Source organism: Gopherus flavomarginatus, chromosome 10 (assembly GCF_025201925.1).
Source record: "Gopherus flavomarginatus isolate rGopFla2 chromosome 10, rGopFla2.mat.asm, whole genome shotgun sequence".
Classification (NCBI taxonomy): domain Eukaryota; kingdom Metazoa; phylum Chordata; order Testudines; family Testudinidae; genus Gopherus; species Gopherus flavomarginatus.
The window spans coordinates 60,234,910-60,259,187 of NC_066626.1; the positions used below are offsets into that span (position 1 = coordinate 60,234,910).

Here is a 24,278-nt window from a genome sequence, read left to right on the forward strand (position 1 = left end):
AAGATCCTGTTGCTGTATTAGGACACATCAACATTGCCTTAGTGTGAGACCTGGACATTTATTTACAACAATGCATTTAAATTGTTAGTTAGAATTAGCGATTCTATTGTAGTGAGCAGTTATCTGGGGCATATTATGGGAGTCAAATTCTTTGCTAACAAAGCTCCCTTTATTTCATGGGAGTTATGTCAGCAAAGAACTTGGCCCAATATTTAAAGCAAACACATACTACAGATATATGGAGTGGAATTTTGCTGTTGACTTCAGTGGGGCTAGGATTTCACTCATGACATCTAGGTGGCTGGTTTTTAGTTCCCCTACCTTTCAATCACCTCTTTGGCTACAACTACATTGTCTCTGCTACTTTTAACTTCTGGCTCATAAAAATGCTTGTGAAAAGCAAATAGTTTTGCCTTTGGGATATACCATATTACAACAGGTATCATTTGGTTTCCAAATCTCTTCCAGAAAGGATGCCAGCAATCAGTCTATGAGGTCTTTACTTCCCCAGTTCAAATTATTCCAGCTGCTTGCACTGCTAAAGCACTATCTGCAATAGATTTTTTTCAGAAATGAAGTATAAATCTTTCTGTAAAAGTTGGCTTAATATTTTTGTTTGCTGAGTGGTTTTGCCTCCTTGGTTATGATTTCATGGAGGCATTTGTGTTTACATGAGAAAGCAAATGAATAAATTCCCCACTGCCTGCTTCCCTCCTCTGCAAGCACATGTCCCTCTGGGATACTGGGTTCATGACAAGCTAACTGGGGAATGTTTGCAGTAGCCCCTTGTAAAATATTGGCAGCACATCCATGCTCCAGTTTTGGGATATCTGCAGTTGCTTAAAAAAAAAAAGAATTATAGTAGGTTTCCAGAACTGAGGGCCACAAGATGCTTGTGGGTCAACAACTACTGCCATTATTCTCCCATCTGTTTTTCTTTTGTGAGATGAAAAGAGGAATATGTTTCACCTGTGCCAGTTTGAATCAAAGGTTGGCAAATGTGCCAGCATGTCTCCTTTTTTATTCTTTCTCTTTCTCTTTCCTGTTTTTCTTTTCCTACTTCTCATTTCACACATTATTCTTATTTATTTGTGTCCCTTCCTTACTCCCCTGTTCAGATGAAAGCTACAAGCTGCTTGGGGTACGTGGGAAATGAAGCTATGGCTGACGGATGTGTTGTGTGAACATGGAGCCTATACATATGAGTGCTTCATGGCTGGCTGCATAAGAGGGGCTTTCACAGGAGCAAAGGAGGATTGGAATTTTTAACCGATGCTGCCTACTCTTTTGACCTGTCATTCCAGAGTACATTTACAGTTGGCACTGGATAGATTGTTGAGTTTTCCATCCCACTGCTGCCCTAAACTAGGCTTGTGCTTGCTTAGGGGCCAATTTTCCCAGGTTTGGAAATATGGTACTAAACTGAGCTTGAAAAGGTGAGTGTGTAAATCATAGATACAATACTGAACAACATTCCTCTATTTGTGTGGTGAAGAGCAAACATTGTTACTAGGGAAATTGAACTGGTGGGAAGGAGACTCCTTACTGTGTATCACCTGTATTTTGTGTGCAGAGTGGCTGACTAGAAAGTTGGTGGTGATAGGAAGCAGCAAGTTTGTGTGTGTAAATCCTTAAACTTTTTTTAAAAAGTGTGTGTGGTTATAGTTACATCAGGTTTGTCATTTTGAGAAAAATGCCCCTACTATGTCACTTAGAGAGACAAGGTGAATGAGGTAACATCTTTTAATGGACCAAATTCTGTTGGTGAGAGGGATAAGCTTTCGAGCTTGCAAAGAGCTCTACTCTGTCCCTGAAATTTGTAAAATCTATATGTGGCATCTATCTCTAGGAGTTTCAGGCTACTTTTTAAGCTATTAGCATAGTAACCATTCTTCCATATAACAACAAAATATCCATAAAAGAAAATACTTATCAATTTAAATGACCAAAGTAAGTGTGAGACATTTTGAAGCAAACTTGCTCTTTCCTCCCTAAGATTTAACCCCCACCCCTGAAATTCTGAAAAATAAGATATGCTAATATAAATATTGAATGGCATTATAGTAATCAAAGCCACTGTAAATATTCTTTGCAAGTCTTCTCGCTTATTTTTAATTGTGATTCACAACCATAGTTCTCCTGTGGTTGAAAAGGATTTCATTTGTATAACTTGTTAAAGTAATAATTTGAGAAATATCCTATAGGGGGCACTCAGGTACCACAAACAGATGCTGCTATTTCCAGCCTAGTCAGATTATGTTTAGATGAAATGGGACAGACCCTGGGGCACATTTTCACATTACCTTTTATACACAGAACAAAAGTGAGTAAAATATAAACTAAAACACTCTTTGTCATAGCCCTACTATTCCCCAATGAAAGACAAAGCCATATTAAAAAGTGCATTTAAATGACATTCAGAGCCTGATTATGCTAGAAGCATACAAGCATGATCATGTAGACAGCTGAGCTTGTCTGCATTTTAAAATTCTAAACAAGATATCTAATACATTATGTTTCAGTAGTGGGTACACTTATTATTCTCCTGCTGAGTGTTAGAACTGTTTTGAATCCTAAAAGGCAGGAGGCATGTGCCTTGTTCTTGGTTTTATTCAAATTTCCTTTTAAATAAACTTGCCAGTAAATAAAAGAGTTTGCCCACTATCTAGCTGTGACTGGTTGCCACAACAATAATTTGGACTGACATTGAATAGCTTTTATCTGATGGTAAAAACCTTGTATCAAATGTTTCTTTATGTGAACTGTTTTGTGGTTAAGAAGATTTAGCCCAAAACCAGAATGAAAATCCTGCTATGGCACCTAGCTGTCATCACACAGTGACTTATTTTGAAACAGAGGGAAAAAAGGTTCCCTTAATCTTTGAAATGCTGTGGTACAAATTTGTAAGTTTCTGTTCTGTATCAAGGTAACATAAAAATGAATTTAACAGTTTCCCACAGGATAACTTTCTAAATAGCATTAAACAAATTAAATACTACTAATATACTCTGAATGTAGAAGGAAGTTTGAATTCTTATAAAGTATTACACATATCAACTGCTGTTGCTTCTCGTCTATAAGTAACCAAATTACTGTGAGTTGAAGGTTCCAACACACTGCATCCCATCAAGGCTAAAACCCCAGGTATAATAAAGTGCAGTTTATTTAGAGTAAAGTGTGTGCATGTAGGAAGGAGTTAAATGATCTACTTCAGTAAGTGAAGTGCATACACCTGATGGTCATAATGTGTGGCCTCTAAGGCTGAGGAGTTAAGCAGTATAGAGGTATGTTTGCGGGGAGGGTTACCTTTGAGGAAAAAGAACATTGCACTAAGAAAGCTGAAACTTTGGAGGAGTAGTCTTCTACAAACACAGGTATAGATGTAGATAATGTATAATGTTTATAATCTGCTTATTAATAATAATTATGGTTTTCTATACAAAGCTTCCGAGTTGCCCCAAATATGTCAACTTTTTTTCAAAAACTACACTTTGTACTATTATTTTAAAATACATTTTAATTTAAATCTATTTTCTAATCCCAGTTTAAGAGAGTGCTTTTAAAAAATCTGCCTTATTTTGACAACATAAGCAGACCTGTATAAGCCATTAGCATATTCAACAAGTAAATAGAAATGTTTAAAAATGCTGCATGTGGAAACATGCTTAAATATCTGTGTTAAATTTAATTTCTAATTTTAAAGTCCATTATTTACAAAATATGAAGTATGGCTTCAGGATGTGAGTGCATTAGTGGTCAGTGAAATATCTTCCTTTTTCCTATGGTTAACATAAGTATATCTGTTTGCAAATATTCCTAAATACTCCCATGGATTTTGGCATGAGTCTGACAACTGCCTTAAAATCCCCTGGATATTTCAACAATGGGGTAGCTTTAGGAGCTTCCTATGCCCTGGTTGCAGGTACTGCCCTCATAAAAGTGACATGGAATAGGAAAGAATTAGAAAGGACTTTGTATTCTGTAGAAGAGTCAGTTCTTGAGTTCCACCACTGTGCATATTCTTTCACGCTTTTGGATAGGTTAGTGTCCCGATTAAAACTATAATTATGTTTATTTGATTTAAATTTAAAAATAAAAAAGGAAAAGTGACTTTTTTTGCTCTTTTGGTGAAGATACTCTCAGGCGTCTCATTTTCCCCAACTTGGGTAGGCATAACTGTTTGGTATCTCATCACTCTCCTTGTGATTTGTTGCATGATGTGAAATCCATGATTGAATGGGATCCCTTTACAGTGCCTAATACGTGGAATAGCTTTTCTCTGATTTAATGCTGTCACAAAGTGAGACTCTTGAAAAAAAAACTTGCTTTAAAAGACAACATCTAGCTACCACGTCATATGTAGGTTTCTGAGAGTTGACACTGGATCCAGTTATGGAATTAGACAATGATGCTTGTTCCACTGACTCCAGTGGAAAAACTCCTGTTGACTTTTGAGAGCAGGATCTGGCTCAAGGACTCTAGCCTGTTTCCTAGTTCTGTACTTACATTTTCTACCTGTGAACATTTATATGAAGCTACAAGCATTCTCTTTGCAAGCATTTACATGGAGAAATTGATCTTTTCATAAATTGTTTAACCTGGTCTAGGGTAAAAATAATACCTGTCCATCAGCAAAAATTATTTGATACAAAAATGATGAATTGAGCCTTCAGTAAATTCCCTGTGGAAGTGAGAGTATGTCTCGTGCGAATATTAGAATCTATGAATATTCTTCATTATTCATAAAGTAAACAGCTTTTTGGAATGAAATGAGTTTCAGCTTGTGGATACTAACTATAAGCACAATCCTGGGAACAGTTAAGGCTCTATTGAGCAAGGTAATGAAAATTCTGGTCTTCTTTTTTCCAGCAAAGTATTTAAGTGTATGCTCAAAGTTAAGCATGTACTTAAGCACTTTGCTGGATCAGCACCAGAATACCTATGATCCGGTCCTCACTACTGAGCACTCCACTTGTAGCAGGTGTAGTGGTGGCCATTAAAGGTATTGTCATTTCATGATAAATTCATTTTGGGACCATAAAGTAGTTGGTTCTGGTCTATATATAGTTCCATAGTTATGTAGTTAAATTTTTCATAGAAATATCACATATTTTGGGACAACTACTGTATTTGACAATTTCAAAGAAGCTGCATTCTTTTTCCCAGTGTTGTGAAACATTCCTGCCCAGCATTTTATTTATATATGTATATATATATATATACACTCACATTGAACTTATAAAATAGAGATACTGCATTGATTATTGGACATGGTTTTGATTTCTTTCTGGCTTTATATTGGGCCAACTTCAATGGAGTAGTTATTTCTGCTTTACGCTAGTACAAAATTCTCTCACTGTATATAAGAGTTTATCATCAATATAAAAATAATTTCTAACTTGAAAATACAGTCTATCTTGAAACAGTTGCTTCCTTTTTAAAATTGTCCTCTGAATGCAGTTAGTGAAGTTAGTGAAGATTCCTTTCATCTTTACTTTCAAGAGTTTGTATGGGAAAATTTAAAAAAGAAACAGCCATTTTAATCTATATCAAGAGTTTCTATTGTTTTTTTTGTTTTCTTTTGCAAATCTATAACCAGCTAACTGTAGAAGTTATCCATTATGTGAGATATTGGACCAGATCCTCAACTGGTTAGTGTAGCTATATTTTCTTCAGTGGAGCAATGCTAATTGATATTATGGCCCAGTATTGTGTATATCATTTAAAAACAAGGATCAGCAAAGTGGCGTCTTGTGTGAAAAGTGCTAAAAATGTAATAAGGAATATTTCAAAATCCCTATATTCACCAAGCTTAGAACTTCATGTACTCTTAAATTTATTCATTACATTTTATAGTTTTTGAAGCAAATCACCACAATTGTTTCCATTTTCCATGTATCTTCTTTAATACTTTACAGTTCATGTATTAAAGCAATGCCAAACCGTCTTGAATGCCAGACAGCGATTTCCATCCATGCCACTTGGTATGCAGATATACACATTACAGTTCAGTCATGAAGAACTTTTTCAGCAGCTGTGGAAGATGCACATTTAGGAAGAGACAATGATAAAAAGATATAGTGTGTTAGGAACTGGAAATTCCTTAAGAGATGTTTTCTTCAAAGGGGGTTGCTTGTCTCATAATGTAAATTATTGAATTGAGATAAAAAAATCTAATCTTTTATAACTTTGATCTCTTTTTCTCCTTATCCTGTGTCAGCTGCTGCCTGGCAACCTTTCTATGTCTGGGAGGACAGGGCAGGGCACCCGGCAGCCTCCAGAATTGCTGCCAATATCATTCCCTAGCAACCTGCTTTTTCAGGCCAACTCTTCTCTCTGAGAAGCTGAATAGATCACCTCTGTGACACAGTCCAGAAATCCTGGTATGTACAACCACAAGTTTTCTTGTTAACTTATGACCTGAGGTGGGTAGCAGGTGAATTATTAATGCAAGTAGTAATAGGCCACCTATTCAAATATTGTAGCAAGCACCCAAAAATGAAATATAAAAGTTTAAGAAAATCTTAAAAACAAATACCTGCTTTTTCACTAATGCAAACAAGATATTTCCATAACTGCTTATGTTAGAATTAGTTCTGACTGATGATTAATATTCTTGTGTTGTTTTATACTAGCAAGTATAAATGATTGGTTCTACTTTGTTTAATTTATCTCAATAAGAGATTTCATAATATTCTATAGCTTGATGAATTAATTTAACTTGTCAGTATTCATAACCCTGATTAATATGAAGAAGGTATAATACACTTGATCTTGAACAGCATTTCTAGCTTTGATTTCTCTGTTCACCATTAGTTCATTTTAATTCCCCATTTAATTATAACGTTTATTATAGTGAAAACATATTTCTAGACACCCATCAACTCTTTCCCCAAACCCTTTTGGCTGAATGCTCTCTAGCACCTCCCAATTTGTGTCACTCACATGGAAAAGACTGAAACTTCCAAAAGTAGGACACACTTTCTTGACACTTGAACAATTTCTACAATAGCTCCTGTGTCCATTGATGTTGATAGAGAACCATGCAGAAGTCCTTACATGTGTAAGGATACACGTGTAAAAGGTGAACTTTAAAAATGATGGCCGGGGTTGGGGGGAGGAAGGAAATCTAATAAGTCCATCTAATTCTTTTTCTTATGTAAACTTCTCTGAGACTAAGCCAGTGAAGTAAAAACATATTAATAGGTGGTCATTGAAGTTACCTTGTCTTTCAAAGTACATGTAAACAGTGTCTTGATATTTTAACTTGGTGTTATATCTCAGGCATACTTTGTTACTCAGTCCTTCCAATATTTTCAGGTTTATTCTGTTATGTATATTATACTTTTTATACCAAAATAATCCATGTAGAGGAGGTTTTAGGTGCTGATTGATTGAGGTGGAAAGATGGTATTAAAGTTAACATTATTCATATATATTTGTACTTTTGATCTATATTGTTAGAGTAGTTTAATTTCATCACATAGATGTGACTTCATAGTGAATAATGTTTAATGGAAATGAAGTTGAGGGGGAAAATGATTTATTAAAGGTCAACTTTTATTTGTTCAATGGCCTATATTTTAAAACTAGGCTTCCATGATAATTATCATCTCTTTATAGCACTATTTTAAACCAAGATTCATTTATGGGTGGCTATTTGACAAATGATTACTTACAGGTAATTGCATTTTTATTTATAATTCTGAGTGCACACATTCTTATTTATAATTCTGGGTATATTGACACCGTATTTCCTGGAAATACAGACTATATTGACTTTTATTTTAAAAAAGTGAAATGCCTTTTTATTTTAATAAGTTTAGATGCATACGTGATTTGCAATATTGAAAGTAAGATCAATTAATTCCTCAAAGACTCTCATAAATGTTAATGTTTAAAATGGATAGTAAATTGCGCTTTATCATTAAAGCAAATTATTCAAGTAGAGTACCGAGAAGCTTTGTTAGATAAGTATGGGGTAAAGCTAAAAAGGAACAAATTAGTAATAAAGCTTCAGAGAGTTGGAAATACATTTTTAGTGGAAATGATTTTGTAAGAATGATTAACTTGTAAAGGGATAGTATGCCAATTAACAGATAATGTTTTTGAGGCAAAATTATGACTGCCTTGAGACCTGTGCAAAGGATGCATTTTATAAATCTGAAAAAATAAAATGGACTGCTAATAGAAATGGAATAAAAAATATTCTATCATTACGCTAAATTTGTGAGGGGAGAAGAATTCAGTTAAAATATAAGAAAAGATTGAATACTGTCAAAAGTAAGAATTATAGCTTTGACAGCAGTGTGCTGAGAAAGTCCTATGTTACATGGCATACGTGCATTTCATTATGACATGCAGCCCAGTCTTGCAGTCCTTCCATGTGGAGAAAGCCATTGCCTTCTGTGGCAGTTCCCATGCGTAGCATGAGGCGCCTTCCATTCATACTTTGTTTTTCTTTCTATTTCATAATTCAGATTCAAGATATGTTAAAAATGTAATAAGACACAAACAGTACTGTAATAACTATATAAGAGCCATACAAGTCGAGTATTGTGATTTTATAAGAGACAAGTGACACTCTTGAAATAGCGGACTACTGTTTCAATATGTAAGTTCCTATTTTGTCTGGGAAGTGCAGGAAAAGCTGATTTCATAGGACCCTAGAAGTTCAAGGTGGAAACAGGGATGGCTCTAGGCCCCAGCACGCCAAGCGCATGCTTGGGGTGGCAAGCTGCTGGGGGCGCTCTGCTGGCGCCGCGAGGGTGGCAGGCAGGCAGGCTGCCTTCGGCGGCTTGCCTGTGGAGGGTCCGCTGGTCCTGTGGCTTCGGAGGACCTTTTGCAGGCCTGCGGGAGGTCCTCCGAAGCCGCGGGACCAGCAGACCCTCTGCAGGCAAACTGCCAGAGGCAGCCTGCCTGCCATGCTTGGGGCGGCAAAATCCCTAGAGCCGCCCCTGGGTGGAAAGGATATATTTCATCATCTAAGTTGTCAGAATGCTGTGGGGGAAAAGACCACCACGCAGGTGATTTTGGATCAGACAGCCTGAGGTACCTTTATTGTTATAACAAGACTACAAGATTACAAGTATGCATACAGGGAGAGACAGCGTAACCCCATGCAAGGGGTAGGCTGCTCTGCCCTTTACAATTTTTACCAAGCTTATAAAGGTTAAAACCACAAAATGTCATATTGATTACACAAGTTATTTGCCTTTTCTGGTAAATTAATATTGCAAATCAGCAAGCTATTTCAACATGTATCATGTGTACCATATCTGGTATAAAATATTATAATTGTGCAAGCTATTTCAACATATTTCATGTGTTCTGGCAGTGATTGCACTGGTCATTCTAGAATTGAGCAAGCCATTTCCACACTTATCATGCGTTTTGGCAGTGGGTGAGTTGGTCATTCTGTAACTCCACCTTGCAGTTACCATAAGCAAGCAATAATTATCATACTATATTTTGCTTAAAGCAGCTGGCACTTAAGTGACCCCTTGTCCCCCTCCTAGTTCCTCTTTTGTCAGTGTTTCATACACTGCTTTCTCATATTTAGTTTCTCCACACCCAGTGCCACAGTATGCAGATAAACAAGTTTTCTTTGAGAACTAACCCATGGCTTTTATTTTGCATTTATTTAGCTTGCATGGGCCTGTAAACTAATAAAGCTAAAAGCATATAATTGTTACAATATTATATGTTAAAATCACAGATGCTTATATCAATGGCAGGGCTCCACAGCAGGGACTTACAGATTACTATTTCAACCAGGGCCCTGATACAGCATCCGACCAATGACAGCAATCTCCCAAAAGGCTTTGATGGCAAGACAAGACCCCATATAAATAGTTGCAAAGCTCTATCCAACGAGACGGAGGGGGGGGGGTTATGTTCCCTCACAATGCGATTGTTCCCTACACTGGGCCAAGTCCTGTGCTCAGTTAAATTTGGGAATGGGCGACAGGGGATGGATCACTTGATGATTACCTGTTCTATTCATTCCCTCTGGGGCACCTGGCATTGGCCACTGTCAGAAGACATGATACTGGGCTAGATGGACCTTTGGTCTGACCCAGTATGGCTGTTCTTATGTTATGTTAAACAGTTGTAAATTGTGCGTAACATTAGTGCAATTACTCAGGATTTACACAAACACAGAATTTGGCCCAGTAGAATGTTCTTCAGTCTGGTGTGTAATCCAATATTAAATTACTCAAATGGTAGGGTTTTAGTATTCCTGGAGAATTTTTGGCCTGATCGTGCTCTCCTAAGTCAGTGGGAACAGGATTGGATCCTTCATTTTTTAAACAGCTATCTCAAGGCACTGCGAACTGATCCACATCATTATATATGATTAAAATACTCCATAATTCCCCCAACTTGTGTTTTATTCTTTTTTGCGTTGGACTTTTCCTCCTCCACCACCTTCTCCTTCAAGTTTTCTGGGTGCTCAGTTTCATATAAAATGTATTTTAGACTCTGTGTCAGGGAATATAAACATAAAGTTAAAAGGACTAGGGCTTTGCCCTTGAAATGTAAAGGTCTTAGCTGACAACTTCAGCTTCTTGCTACATTCTGATAAAACAAATCTCTAAAAATCTATATAATTGGTTTAGCACCTGCTGTTTGTTAATCGTGTTTTAAGTTTTATAAAAAGATAACCAAAACTGGGTTTGGCTTCTGATAGGTTCAAGTTAATACTGTTTTATTTGCCCTCCCCCCAAAAAAATTATTAACATGACTACAAAAATCAGAAAAAAAAATCCAAAATTATTTTAAAATGTGATTCATATATTAGGTCAGCTCTTGTAAAGAGGCACCAATAGCTAACCAAAGCATGCACATCCCTCTTTGGATGTCAACTCTTATTTCCCATATATAATATGTAAAGATAGTTTTCTAATGGTACCTTCATTTCTTTGGGCTAATAGGTAATGCCTTGGTTGGTTGATTGGTTGCAGATTCACTTAGTGTGATACCCAAGTCCTCCTGAGGTTTGTGTTTGTATTTTTTTAAAAACTTTTTATTTCATTTTTGCTATTTTCTCTAGCTGAGGCAACCATTTTCCTTTTGAGTTACTTTGCTCCCTGTTAATCCTATTCAAGGAGACTGCTGCTTCTGTTAGATACAAAACTAAAATGTGCTACTTCTAGAAGAGAGGCTATGAATGATCTGAGTCCTGGCTTGCCATTAGGGGAAGAGCAGAAAGGCTTAGTTGTTGGATACAATGCAGAAGCCTCCCCTTTCTAAATGTCCAGATCCCAACAGAATATTGAGAGTTACTTCCCTTTCAGGGAGACAGAAATAATTGTGATTTGTAGTGTTTTCCATTTGCACTGGTATTTTCCTGTTGTGTTAAATGCCTCTTACTAAGTAATAGAGGAGATTTATGTGGACACCAAAGGGTGTATGATAGATTCTGTGATTAATCAGTGAATTCCCATCCTCTGGCATCTCTCACTGCCCCTCTTGCGTGATGTAAGATCAGACGTACTCTGCATTGAAAAGTCAAAGACACACAGGCTGCTCTCACACACATACACCTCGCAATCCTGCTGAAAGCAGGGAGAAGGGAGGCAGCCTGGGCTCATTTAGCAGACGAATTCCCATTGACATTTGTAAATTACGCAGCTCGATTGCAGACTTGCTGCTGCTGCTGATTTACTGAGTGTGCAGCCAAGCAACCCAGGCAGAGGAGGACGCTTCAATCCGGCTACAACAATGTCTGAGTTTCTTTTAGCCTTAGTAGCGATCTCAGGATTATTTCCTGTTGCTAAGGTGCTGGCAGTGGGAGCCGATCGAGGTAAGGAGAACACTTTATTTTCCTCTGAGATGATTTGGAGAAGTGTCTAAAACTTCCTCCTGCAGCTCAGCTCAGCTGCATGGGACATTTGTCTCTGCCATTGCTTCTAGGGCTGTTAGTACAAAAGCAAAAATAAGATCAGGTAGAGGCATGCGGCACGAAAAGTATCTTCCTGCGTGCACAGCGGACTATGATTTGACTTAGCTGCCTCTGACAGACTCTGCAGATGTTAGTATCAGATTTCACTGTAGTAGATGCTCTCTGTGTTGCTTATTGCAATGCATTGCGAACCTTTGCGGTCTCTTCTTGTTAACGGTTACGCTGTCTGCGAATCTACCTTTCAGTCCTCAGCTTGTATTTCGGTAACTTCCTTACCTGCTGCAAAGCAGCATCTCGCACGCTGTAATTCTCTCGGAGCTGATTTCCTGTATCCAGACTGAGCCTTCTGGGGAAGGTACCTAGTATGCAACCAGCGTCCGAGCGAATGCTACAGTTTAAACTGTGGCCATGCACAGGAACAATAGGTCATAATCTTTCTCTCCCTATTTTATATTGAAGCTTCGCAGCCCAGGCACTTGTAGTGCCTTGAGATACAGACAGTGATACACTTTCAAGCACAACTTCTTTTTTTTTTATCGTCTCCTCAGTAGGGTATTGCACTAATGAGCTAACTAAAACATCCAGAAGCAAGAATAAACCAAGATGAGGTGAACTGTCTAGCAAGAACGTCGGGTTTCTTTTTTAGAGCCTCTCTCAAGTTTTGTAACCTCTGCCGGGCGCAAACAGAGCAAAATGCACAGAGATCAGTAACTCAACCCGATCGATGTTCACATGGGCATGATTAAATGTATCATTCTGCATTATGGAATCTTGACTATTAAGATAATCCCATTTTGACTAATAATGCTCAGGCTTTTGGTCTAATCAGAAACAGATAAATAAACGTATGCCAATGTCAGATAGGAGGGGATGGGGAGAGAATGTATTGTTGAATGATCTAATGACAGTGTTTTATATGAAGGCAGTTATGTATTGACTTTAAATTATTGCTTCATTATAAAAAAACAAAACAAAACCTAAACAACCAGGCATGTATTGTGGTACTTCTATCCCATATGGTGTTAGAAATTGAAGTATGTACTCTGTGTTAGAGGTGTGTGTGTTTGTGTGTGTGTGTGATACACACACACACACACACTCTGCATGGTAACCCTAGCTGAGGGTTTTCTGTGAGTAATTTTATAAGGCTAGTCAGTGGTGTATTTTTTTGCAACTGCTCATTGGGTCTACCATTCAAAGAAGCTTCTAAAACTATTTCCAGAGATCCTTTTATTCACTTCCACTGCTTTACCATCCATTTGATTTCTGAACTTTATTTAAATGGTGTGAAGTTCACGAGGGGCTAAATAAAACTGCACAGCTAAGTAATAAAGAATACAGAACCCTTTAGCCAAGGCACTAAAATTAAGAAGTTGAAAGAGTAACTGTTTTCCTGTCTTAGGAAGTCTTTGAAGAAAGACGATAGAATCCCTTGGGCTGGAATTAAGTTTAACTGTTCCTTATACTGATAGTATTTGATGCTATTAATAGACTCACTTTGCGATATGATGCTTGAATTAAATATTTTTAAAAGTAGGATTTAGGTCATATTTGTATTTATTAAGCACATGAGTGTTATGTTGATTTGACTAAAAATTGTTTCTGTAGATCAAGAATTATTAAACCGTAAAACCCGGTAGATCAGATTGCTTTCTAGCTCCTTAGCCTCTAAACTACACAACTAAATAAATGAGAGAGCATTAAATATTGTTATATTCAATTTGCTAGGGATTAATTAGATTTTATTATAAATATAACTATATGATGCATTGAATTTGCATTATGAAACTTGGAATGTTCTACATCATATACATTGGCTACTGACTTGTTTATTGACCTGTTTAAAAATCATTTAAACAAGTACAAATGGCTTTAGATAGTCTATTTCAGGCACAAATTTCTGCTATGATTGAACTACCAAAGCTGTTAAGTCAGTGGAAATTGACTGGCTATTAAAAAATTAAATGGATGGTTCACACCACAAGCTGGAAAAGCAACCCTCCTTGACTGGCTAGCAAAGAGACAAGTATCACCGTGGGATCACAAACTTTTATATATTAAAACATGGCATCATAAGATGCCAGGCTGTAGCGTAAGAAACAGGCTGACATTCAATATACTGCTGCCTCCATAGCCTAACACTAAAGGTTCTAGGAGACTCTGCTCAGTTTATGAATGGTACAAATGGTTTTTCTATGATGCAGTAATGTATATGAAGAATTTTGTTGGAAGAACTTCAAGAACTTTCCAAGATTTGCACAAAATAGTCTGAGTACACCTCTACCTCGATATAATGCGACCTGATAGAACACGAATTCGGATATAATGCGGTAAAGCAGTGCGCCGGGGGGGCGGGGGGGGCACACTCTGGTGGATCAAAGCAAGTTCGATATAACACGGTTTCACCTATAATGCGGTAAGATTTTTTTGGCTCCTGAGGACAGTGTTATATTGAGGTAGAGGTGTACATTTCAACAGCAGTGGCCTGAATACATCAGTGATCTTGTGAATAAAAACCTTAGCTATTAACCATTTTGTGACACTGTATTGGAATCTAATCTGGTGTACCCAGCTCACTGCTGGAGTTGACAATTGATTCATGAACAGAAGATTCTGATTTTAATTTTTGTTTTAATGTCTGGTTTTTGTTATATAGTTTGTATTCATTTAGTATACACAAAATGGACTGTTGGCTTAAGTTAGAATCAATCCAGGTTTAAAAAGGCAACATCATTCTAAAACATGCCATCCAAAAGAGTGGGATAAATCAGATTCACTTAGAATCAAGTAAGTCATCATGACATGTCTTATCAAAGCATAGTGTGGTACAAATTAAGACTTAAAAGACATCGTGTTTAAAAATGTCAAATGTTCTCAACAAAATGATTCAGAATGTACCACACCTGGAAATGGTACTACATTTTCATGTCAGGTAATGTTTGGGACATATTGTAAAAAGCACTGACTATACATAAATTGGTTTTCTGTATTAAATGTTTAAAGTTTGTCAAACATGATGGGTTGCAATTTATCCAGACTCACAAATTTGAAATACAATAGTCACTGGACTGGAAGGGAACTAGAAAAATATCCTGGATTTTATCAGATCTATTCTGCTGCCAAAATGAGGTCACTACTGCTCTATTTTATATAGTAAATAATAAACAGTTAGAGATGAGAGAGAAGTTAGGGGAAAGAAAAGAATGGAGGACAATAGAAAGGAATGGAAAAGCATGGGGAAGAAAAAGAAAAGCTCTGTGGTGAAGAGGTTCATTTATTAATTTAGAAAAGTCATTAGCTTTGGCTTTGTTTTCAGTTTTAACATTTTAAAGGAAGTTCATGATAATAGCTTCTCTTAATTGATTAACCTCTTACAGTTGGTATGGGTACTTCCACCTTTTCATGTTCTCTGCATGTATAAATATCTTCGTACTGTATATTCCATTCTATGCAACCGATGAAGTGGGGTGTAGCCCACGAAAGCTTATGCTCAAATAAATTTGTTAGTTTCTAACGTGCCACAAGTACTCCTGTTCTTCATGGAACTAGTCGCTCTTGAGGTTCTCCTATCTATAAAGCCATATCTACTACAATAAATACTGGAAAAATGCCTGATAATAGGTGACAAGTCTGGGTACAGTACATACATTACATGCTCTATCATAGATGGGCAGAAGAGTTTCAGAAAAAGTAGGTAATTATGTTAAGAGTATCACAATGGTCAGATGGTACTGTAGTTTCAGAACGCAGTATTTAATGATTTCATCAATGAAATTTCTTGAAGGGTGGTGAAGAGGACATGTCATCCTCACATCCTCCCCACAAATGTTTGTCATCTTAATGTCTCCCCTAACCCAACTGCAGGAGTCTCACCTAATCCCATGTGCCCAACTTTTTTTTTCCTGCTCACAGTGAGACATGAAAGCAGACATTTTACAGACAGATGCCATAGTGAGATGTCAGTTTACTTAAAACATGAATTACCACATAACTGAATCCATTGCACACATTTTCTTCTCCCTACCCCGTTTTTAGTTTTAAAAATATATATTCCCCTTGGGTTTTTTAAAGCTATTTTGGATCCAAAGGATGAGATACTCAAGAGTAAGGGTGGGTTATCATGGAAACTACTCCTTTCTAGATCCGTAAACCTCACTAAAAATCTCTTGAATCCATGTATGAGGGAATTTACTATTTTTTGTTTTTCCCTAATGTCTCTTGACCACATTTAAAGTTTGGCAATATATTTAAATGTACCTTAGCATGTAATTGCCAGTTTTAAGAGTCAGATAGTTTCAGAGCAGAAATCATCTACAAATAGTCATAGTGAATGTGTTTTTTAAGCTTGACTCAATCTCCTTATTAATACTTCGCTGTTTTAAGTAGAACATGCAAAAACAGTTGTACTCTACTCTGCCAAATGGAGCTGCTCCTTGTCAATCCAATGTAAAGTATTCTCAGTGGTTTTAAGGCAGGCAAATTCAAATAAAATTGTTTCAGTGCTTTAATATAGAGGTGCCTATTGTCATACTTAAATTTCTATATCTCTATTAATATGTAGAGAGAGTACTACTGTACCCACAAAGACAATGGTTACAAGGTCATGGTGACATTTCCCAGTTGTTTACTGTGAAAAACAGTTTTATAGAAAGCTTTGCGTGCTCCTAAGAAATTTATTTTTCATTGGAGAAGCAAAGTTATCTAGAAGGGAGAAAATGGAAGGGTATTTAGGACGACAGTTTTTTTTTTTTTTAAAGAAATGCCTTAATGATGCAGTTGCAAATGAAAATCAGTGAAAGATTTCCATAAGAACATTTTTATTCACTAGTGCAATTGCCAGTAGGTAAAATGCATGTGTGCTCCCAGCTGAGTATGCAATTACATGTACAAAATACTGCCATTTTCAAAACAATCAGGGAAGTGTGTGTGAAGTCTTGTTCACAAGCTAATTAACATGCATATCATCTACAACCCATGTCCCCATTTGTGCTAAGCAAATAGGTTTTAATTGTTTTAATGAAGGGAAAAAAATCTGTCAAAAAAGAAATTATAAAAGGCAAAAGTCTTAACATCAAAATATAGTAGAGAAATTTTGTTTTCCTCCAAACCTGTTCTTAATTCCTTTGAGGTTTAAAGCTATTCCTGCTCCAGATTAAGGTACTGATCCTGCTAATATTTACATAGATACTTAAATTTACTCACAGGAGTAGACCTGCTGGAGATTTTGGGACTAGTAGGATGTGTACAAGCCTTTACAGAATGAAGATTAAAATGCATCCTCTTGTCTTAAATTATTTTCAATGTACATTGAAAACTTATAGAGTTTTTCAGCATTTCCACATGCAAATTTAGCAGCAGCTACATGTTTGTTTGGGCTGTGATTATATATTTTTTATTTGAGATGCTACAAATGAAAGTTATATTTGTAAGTATTAAACTTTTAGACAGTAGTAAGTTACATTTGTTACTGTACATACATTGCTCTGTTATCTTTTTTCAATTAAATTGTGTGATTTCAGATATTATTCTGTGTTATCACTTTCCCAAATGAAATAAAAAATAAGGTTTTTGAAATGAAATCTCTCCTTACTTTGTTTTGTAATTAGCACCTAATTATGTTGAAAAATCCAGTACCATTTTTAAATGACTGCACATACCCCAGCCTACCAATGTCACATTCATTCAATGTAACTATGCAATTGTTTCTCTGCTCTTAAGTTCCATCTATTGAAATGGATTTAGTTGTCAACAATACAAATGAAAGTTACTTTGTACTTTTTGGTATCCTATTTCTGAAACACAAAGCTTTCTGTTTTTTAATATATTTAGCGAAGTGATATAACCAGAGGTCTAATTCTGAGTTCGTTTAAACCAGTCAATGGAATTACATGGGTACTTAACTTCAGTGGATGTACTCTTGGTTTACACTGGTGGAAGACCCTAATCCTGTATTGGGACAACTATAAATGGATGCAGCTATGAGTGCTAGTAGGTTTTGATGTAGGATTGTGCACCAATGAATGCAATTTCAATTAAAGTCAATGGGAGTCTTTTAAATTTAATGAGAATTGCACAGGGCACTTAGTGATGCAAAGAAAATTATAATAGGCCATAAAATTTGCAGCCAGTGGTCTGTTGTTCACTATATTATCTGTGTGATTTTTAGATTGAAAGATGCTCACAGCAGGAAGTTTGTCTTCACAGATGCTTGTAAAACACCAGGGACTCCTATTGCACTTTTAAATTATATAAAATAATTACCTATATGTAAATAGAAAGACTAATTCCAATTTTATTTATTTATTTTGTGACCTCTGTTGTGCTGAAGTGATTCTGTCAATTGATCATCTAACCTTAGCAGAAAAATGCATCTCTCAGATAGCAGGATTTAAACAACAACCAATATTTGTTTCTACAGTCATTAGGCCTATCCAATTAATAGAAAGAGTTGCTTCTTCTGAACTATTGGGCCTTTTGGATAGGATGCTTTGAGCTGTCGTCATTATTTGGTTAAACTATAGTAAAGCTCTTCCCCTGCCCGCCCCCCACCACACACACAAGAAATGGATCTTATTACAACAAAAGGTCCAGCTACTGTATATAATACCTTACAATGTATTCTTATTATCAGTTGGATGTCCCTAAATAACTTTTCAGACACTGCTTCATCTTGAATGACTTGGCCTTCAACAGAACTGCATACTGTTGAAATGCTTTAGAAATAAGAGCGTACATATTTCTTCTTCTGGTAAGATCAAGGTACGGTGGACTACGTCTTGTTTTTATTCCTATATCAATAGGATATTACTTCCTAACTTTTGTATATGACACTGAATTGAATGTCTTACCTTTTTAGTATCACAGGACAGATACTATTGAAAAAAAACTTAACTTTAGAAATAAGAATATGTATAATTCCTCGAGGATTCCACCACCACTGAGTTTTTATGTAGTGGCAATTCATAAGCTCTTCACTCTTTCTTCTTGAAACGAACAAAGAAAACTTTCAGAATAAGCTATAGCATTGTTCCTTTTGGGATATGTAGGGGTGTATATAGATATATGTATGTATACATCTATATATAATTTTGGGGTGGAGTCCTGGGGAGGGGAAGTTGAACATGCAAGAGCAAAATGTAGATGTTATCCTCTGCAAATGCAGTGCTTTTCTTATGAGGCTTTCTTTCAGAAAAGGAGAATATACTGTTGACTGCAAAAAATAATATAATACACCAGAACAGATTTGGCAGTAGAACAAAATGAACTTTAAAAAAATCCTTATGCATTTGTACATATAATATACTTTTAAATGAATAATGTTAATTTATCTTTTCCTAGACTAGGACATTTGAAAACCTGTCTTTAAAGAACACAGTGATAATATCAGAGAGATGTTGATACCTCTCTGAACATGACATACTCTTTTTTGCGGGGGGGAGGGGGCACTTTTGTTCACACATTTACTTAGCCATTACATATGGCCAAATGTAGTTTTTAGGAGTAATTTTAAAACTTTGGAAGTATCAAACTACTAACATGTCCATTCTTTCTTGAAAATACTCTTTTGAACTAATGTCATCAGATTGTCCACATTGTGAAAATACTTATCATTAAGTCTTACAGCAATGTGTGTCTATCGCAAAGTATCCCAAACCACTTCACAGAATATGAGTCAGATTTTCAAAGAATACCTCATTCATACATACAAATACTGTGATTGCAGGGGAAAGGAATGGTTTTGTGAGCACATGGCTAGTTAGACACACAACTGTGTGTGCAAATGCCCACTTTATATGAACAATGTTGGTATTTGTATAAAAATAAATGGGAATTATGGAATATTTATTTGACATTTTATAGGAAATCTTGAAATTACAACTTAACAAGGACACCTTTTGTTCATTACATCATCCAAAAGACAGCAGATACAGAAGAAAAGTCACCCTTGTATTCAGGCAATGGATCAGTACTGTCTCAGTGATAGGGCTGATTTAAAAACAATCCTTTTCTCAAATATTGCTATGTTAAATTGGGTTTTTTATTAAAATAATTGGAATTTTTCATTTATCAAAACTTAATTTTATTTCTTAAAACCACTTTTTGATAAATAAAAAATTATGATTTTGATAGTGCTTTGATTGAAACATAGACTGCTAACTTAAAAGGTCGGAAATGTGAAAAAGGTGAGTGTCAATAAAATCATTTTTGAAAAATTGTTAAACTACATTAAAGGAAACAGAATTCATTACATTTAGCATATGAAATGTAAGGGTGGGATGGCTTTTACATTAATATTCAGTAAATTCACCTCACTTTCTGCTTTCATTCCGGGTTAAGTGAGAATAATGAGGATGGGGCTTGGAGGAAGGAGACTCCTCACAGCTTGAACTATGCAAATATTTTTGCACTCCTTGCTTTAGTGGCCTGATCCAAACCCCTTGAATACAATGGAAAGGCTTCTGTTGATTTCAGTGGACTTTGAATCAGGTCCAAAATGTAGTCTTGGTCTGAAAAATGGCTGTGTAAATAAATACGGCATCTTCTCATGCAACAGATAAATTCTCTGTGGATATTTGCAACCAAACCTTCTTTGCTTAAAAAATGATAAAATAAAAGTTTACTAATGGCACTTCTGTGGAACTAACATATATATGGGAGAGTAGACTGGATTATTTTCCTGTTCACGCAGAAACAAGATGTAGTTACAAACGTCTATTTTCAATATATTTACGAATCCCATTCATTTCAAATTTAGTCCTCCCATTGCATCTGTCCAAATCTGTAATTATTTTTCTTCAAATTTTCCAGAGGTCAGAATATGAAGACTATGGGGTAGTATAAATGTAATTAGGGGCAGTGTTTGGCTTGCAAAATCTCTTGTGCTGATGATAGACAATTCAGAAAGAATCTAGCTTGACTCTCGGATTCCAGGTTGAGTTTGTAGAACTGGTAGTTAATTAAAAAAAAAAAAATCTTTCACTTGCAAACTTAGCAAATGTGATCTGGAAGGCATTGCAATTCAGTAAATTAGAATCCCACAATGTGACACGTATTGTATCAATTTTCAGATTAGAGAACCTTTTAAAGTACCTTTTGGCTGTGAACATCTCTAGGTTTTATCACTGTAGGTACAGGCACTGACAAGGTTTGAGCTCACCTGAAAACAAGCTTAATGAGAACGTAGTGTATCAGGCTGTGTGGTAGCGATTTTGATCTATTAGGAAAAAAAGGAACCATGAGGGGTCAGGGACACGATCAAATAAACTACAATAGCTATTCGACTGAGAATATATATACAGGGAGGAAGCCTCATTATTTATTTTTGTAATAAAAAGGTGAAAATTACCCATGCATAGCTATATTTGATCTTAGAAGTGGAAAGGTGATTGTGGGTAGGCAGATGAAAATGATTTGGGAGGAAGAGTGAAAAATGAAACTCTGGATTGAATTCTGTTTGTGGCCAATATTTTAAACCAAACAGTTTACTCCTGCATTTAGTAGATCACAGTAAGAATAATAAACAACAAATGTGACATTATATTTAAAATCATGAAACTTTACAATGTACAAGAGATATAGAAGAAGTCAAAACCACAAAAATGAAAACTAAATCTCTATGCCATGCTTATCACTTTTCAGATCAATATGTCCTCATGCTTTTATTAAAACAATGAAAGGTAAATCTGAGGGAGAGGAGGTATTCAACAGACCCAAGGTTTCTGAGGTCATGATACAAACTGAAATAGCTGAACAGTCTAGCACTGCTGTATGCCATTTCTGTTAGAATGTATGAGAGGGGTGTGTGTGTGTGTGTGTGAAAATATATATAACCTTGGTGTATAGAGAGCGGCATAAAAGATACTATTAAGTAGAGCAAAGCTATTAGCACTTTTTTTGAGTAGACAAAATCTCATGCCCTGACCCAAATGGCCTATTATTACATTTCTTCAAACTGGAGCAAGTTATTCAGGTCAGAGTGTACATACAGCCTTACCTGAATCACCTGCTTCTCCTGCACTTGCTCAGATAGACTGAACTATGTCCATTACATTTTTTTTCTGGTATTGGAAGAGCTGTGATTAACCTCCCTGTGCATAATGCTACCCACTTACTCTGTAGATTATACTGATCTTGAGAATTGGTGTTTGCTAATCTGCTGCCTCTCCATTTTTATATAGAGTGTTACCTTCATATCCAGTAAGGCTACCAGGAGAGTTTTACTTAAATCTGTTTAATTTATTTTTTTATTTCTTTCCCACATGTTAAATAGTTGACTTACTCAAAATTTCTAGCCTTTATAATTTGTTACCCTGTCAATGTTTTCTTTTCCTTGTAGAAATTCTTCTTGTCACTATTTTAATTTTGACTGCTCTTGGGGCAGTAAGAAGTGAGCGCCAAACAGATGGTTGTCACCAAGCTGAGTGAAATTCAGAATTAATGTGCAAATACAGAATGTGCATCTCAATATTCAGAACACCTTTTACGGCAAGTAAATTCTAACTGGACATACATCTCATAAAGAATTGTTACCATTTTGATAGTTGCTGGATATTCCAGGAGCCATTTATAGGGTGCTGATTTTCAGTGAAATAACTGCTATATGCTTCCCTTTACTTAATATACATATTTTGTTTTTTTAATATTCTGTTGTAGTACTCCAAAACCTTAGACTGTATCCACTGATGTAAATTAGCATAGTCATTGTCTTCAATAGAAATATGCTGATTTACACCAGCCAAAAATCTGCCGCCTCATCTCAGAATAGTTTCACTGTAGTGTTGTAATATATTTACAAGGGTTATCACTGTTGCATTTTTATATTAATTCCCACAGAAGAAGAGCAGTGAGAATTTTTTTATAATATCAAGAATATTGAATATGTGATCATCAATTTGAGGAGCATAGAAAATTCATAATAAAAACCCTTTAGATAACATAAGTGCTGAATAGGTAATTAATATAATCTTGATTCTGTATAATCTTGATGTTATTCCTGTGTCAAATTTGTAAATTACCTTGGGTTCTCAGTTTTAGATATTTTAAAAAGAATAATAATGAGTAAAACATGCTGGGAGGGACTACAGATAGATGTACGAGAATAAGCTTTATTCATGTGTGTCAAGGTTTTTTCCCTCACTTTGAACTTTAGCATCCAAAAAGTGGGGACCTGCATGATCACTTTTAAGCTTAATTACCAGCTTAAATTTGGTACGCTGCCACCAGCCAAAAATATAGTGTTTGGCACACTTCTGTTCCCCCAAAACCTTCCCTGAGGACCCCAAGACCCAAACCCCTTGGGTCTTAAAACAAGGAGAAATTAACCATCCCTTCCTTTCCCCCCCAGACTTTCCCCTCCCTGGGTTGCCTTGGGAAGCTTCACACCAATCCAAACTCCTTGGATCTTAAAACAAGGAGGAATTAATCATCCTCCCTTCCTTTCACTCCACCAATCCCTGGTGAGTTCAGACTCAATCCCTTGGATTTTAAAACAAGGAAAAAATCAATCAGGTTCTTAAAAAAGAAAGTTTTTAATTAAAGAAAGAAAAAGTAAAAATTATCTCTGTAAAATCAGGATGGAAAATGCTTTAGAGAGTATTCAAATTCATATGGACTAGAGGGACTCTCCCCTCCCAGCGTTAGATTCAAAGTTAAAGCAAACAGAGGTAAAAATCCTTCCAGCAAAAGGAAAAGCATTCACAAGTGAAAGAAAACAAACATAAGACTAATCCACCTTGCCTGGCTATACTTACAATTTTGAAACATGAAAGACTGATTCAGAAAGATTGGGAAAGTCTGAGTGGACGTCTGGTCCCTTTTAGCCCCAAGAGCGAACAACGAACAAAACAAACAGCACAAACAAAGACTTCCCTCCACCGAGATTTGAAAGTATCTTGTCCCCCCCATTGGTCCTCTGGTCAGGTGTCAGCCAGGTTCACTGAGCTTCTTAACCCTTTACAGGTAAAAGAGACCAGTAACCCGTAACCATCTGTTTATGACAATGTGAATCATGGGAATTGTCAGACCTGTAACAGATCAATGGACGGTGTAGTCCGAAAGTAGCCAAGCTTTTTGAAGATGGTATACAGTTTCCACAGTGCAGTAATAATATAGGGCTATTCCATGGGGAAACTATTTTGTGGTTTTTTTGTTGTTGTTGTTTTTTCTTAAACCCCTCCAGTTATTTCTTTGAAGCAGAAGTATTAGACTTCCATGTCCTTTTAAGTATGCTAGTCTTACTGATATGAACTACAGTAGCTAATTATGCATTATGTAAACATCATTTCCTTTTATTCGCTTTAAATATTACCTTTTACGTTCATTGAGTTGTCTCTTTGTTCATGTAAAATGGCAAAATGGTCACATCCAGTTG

The 24,278-nt window shown here is 36.1% G+C and overlaps 1 protein-coding gene across 5 annotated transcripts in view; it reads left to right on the forward strand.

Annotated features, from left to right (window-relative positions):
* The first annotated feature begins 11,540 nt into the window (after positions 1-11,540).
* The window catches only part of LRP1B (LDL receptor related protein 1B), a 1,302,041-nt gene continuing 1,289,303 nt past the window's right edge, over positions 11,541-24,278 (forward strand). For all 5 annotated transcript variants that reach the window (XM_050969143.1, XM_050969139.1, XM_050969140.1 and 2 more), the window contains exon 1: positions 11,541-11,809. In XM_050969143.1, coding sequence (XP_050825100.1) covers positions 11,728-11,809 — 82 coding nt within the window. In that variant the 5' untranslated portion in view covers positions 11,541-11,727. The remainder of the gene's footprint in view (positions 11,810-24,278) is intronic.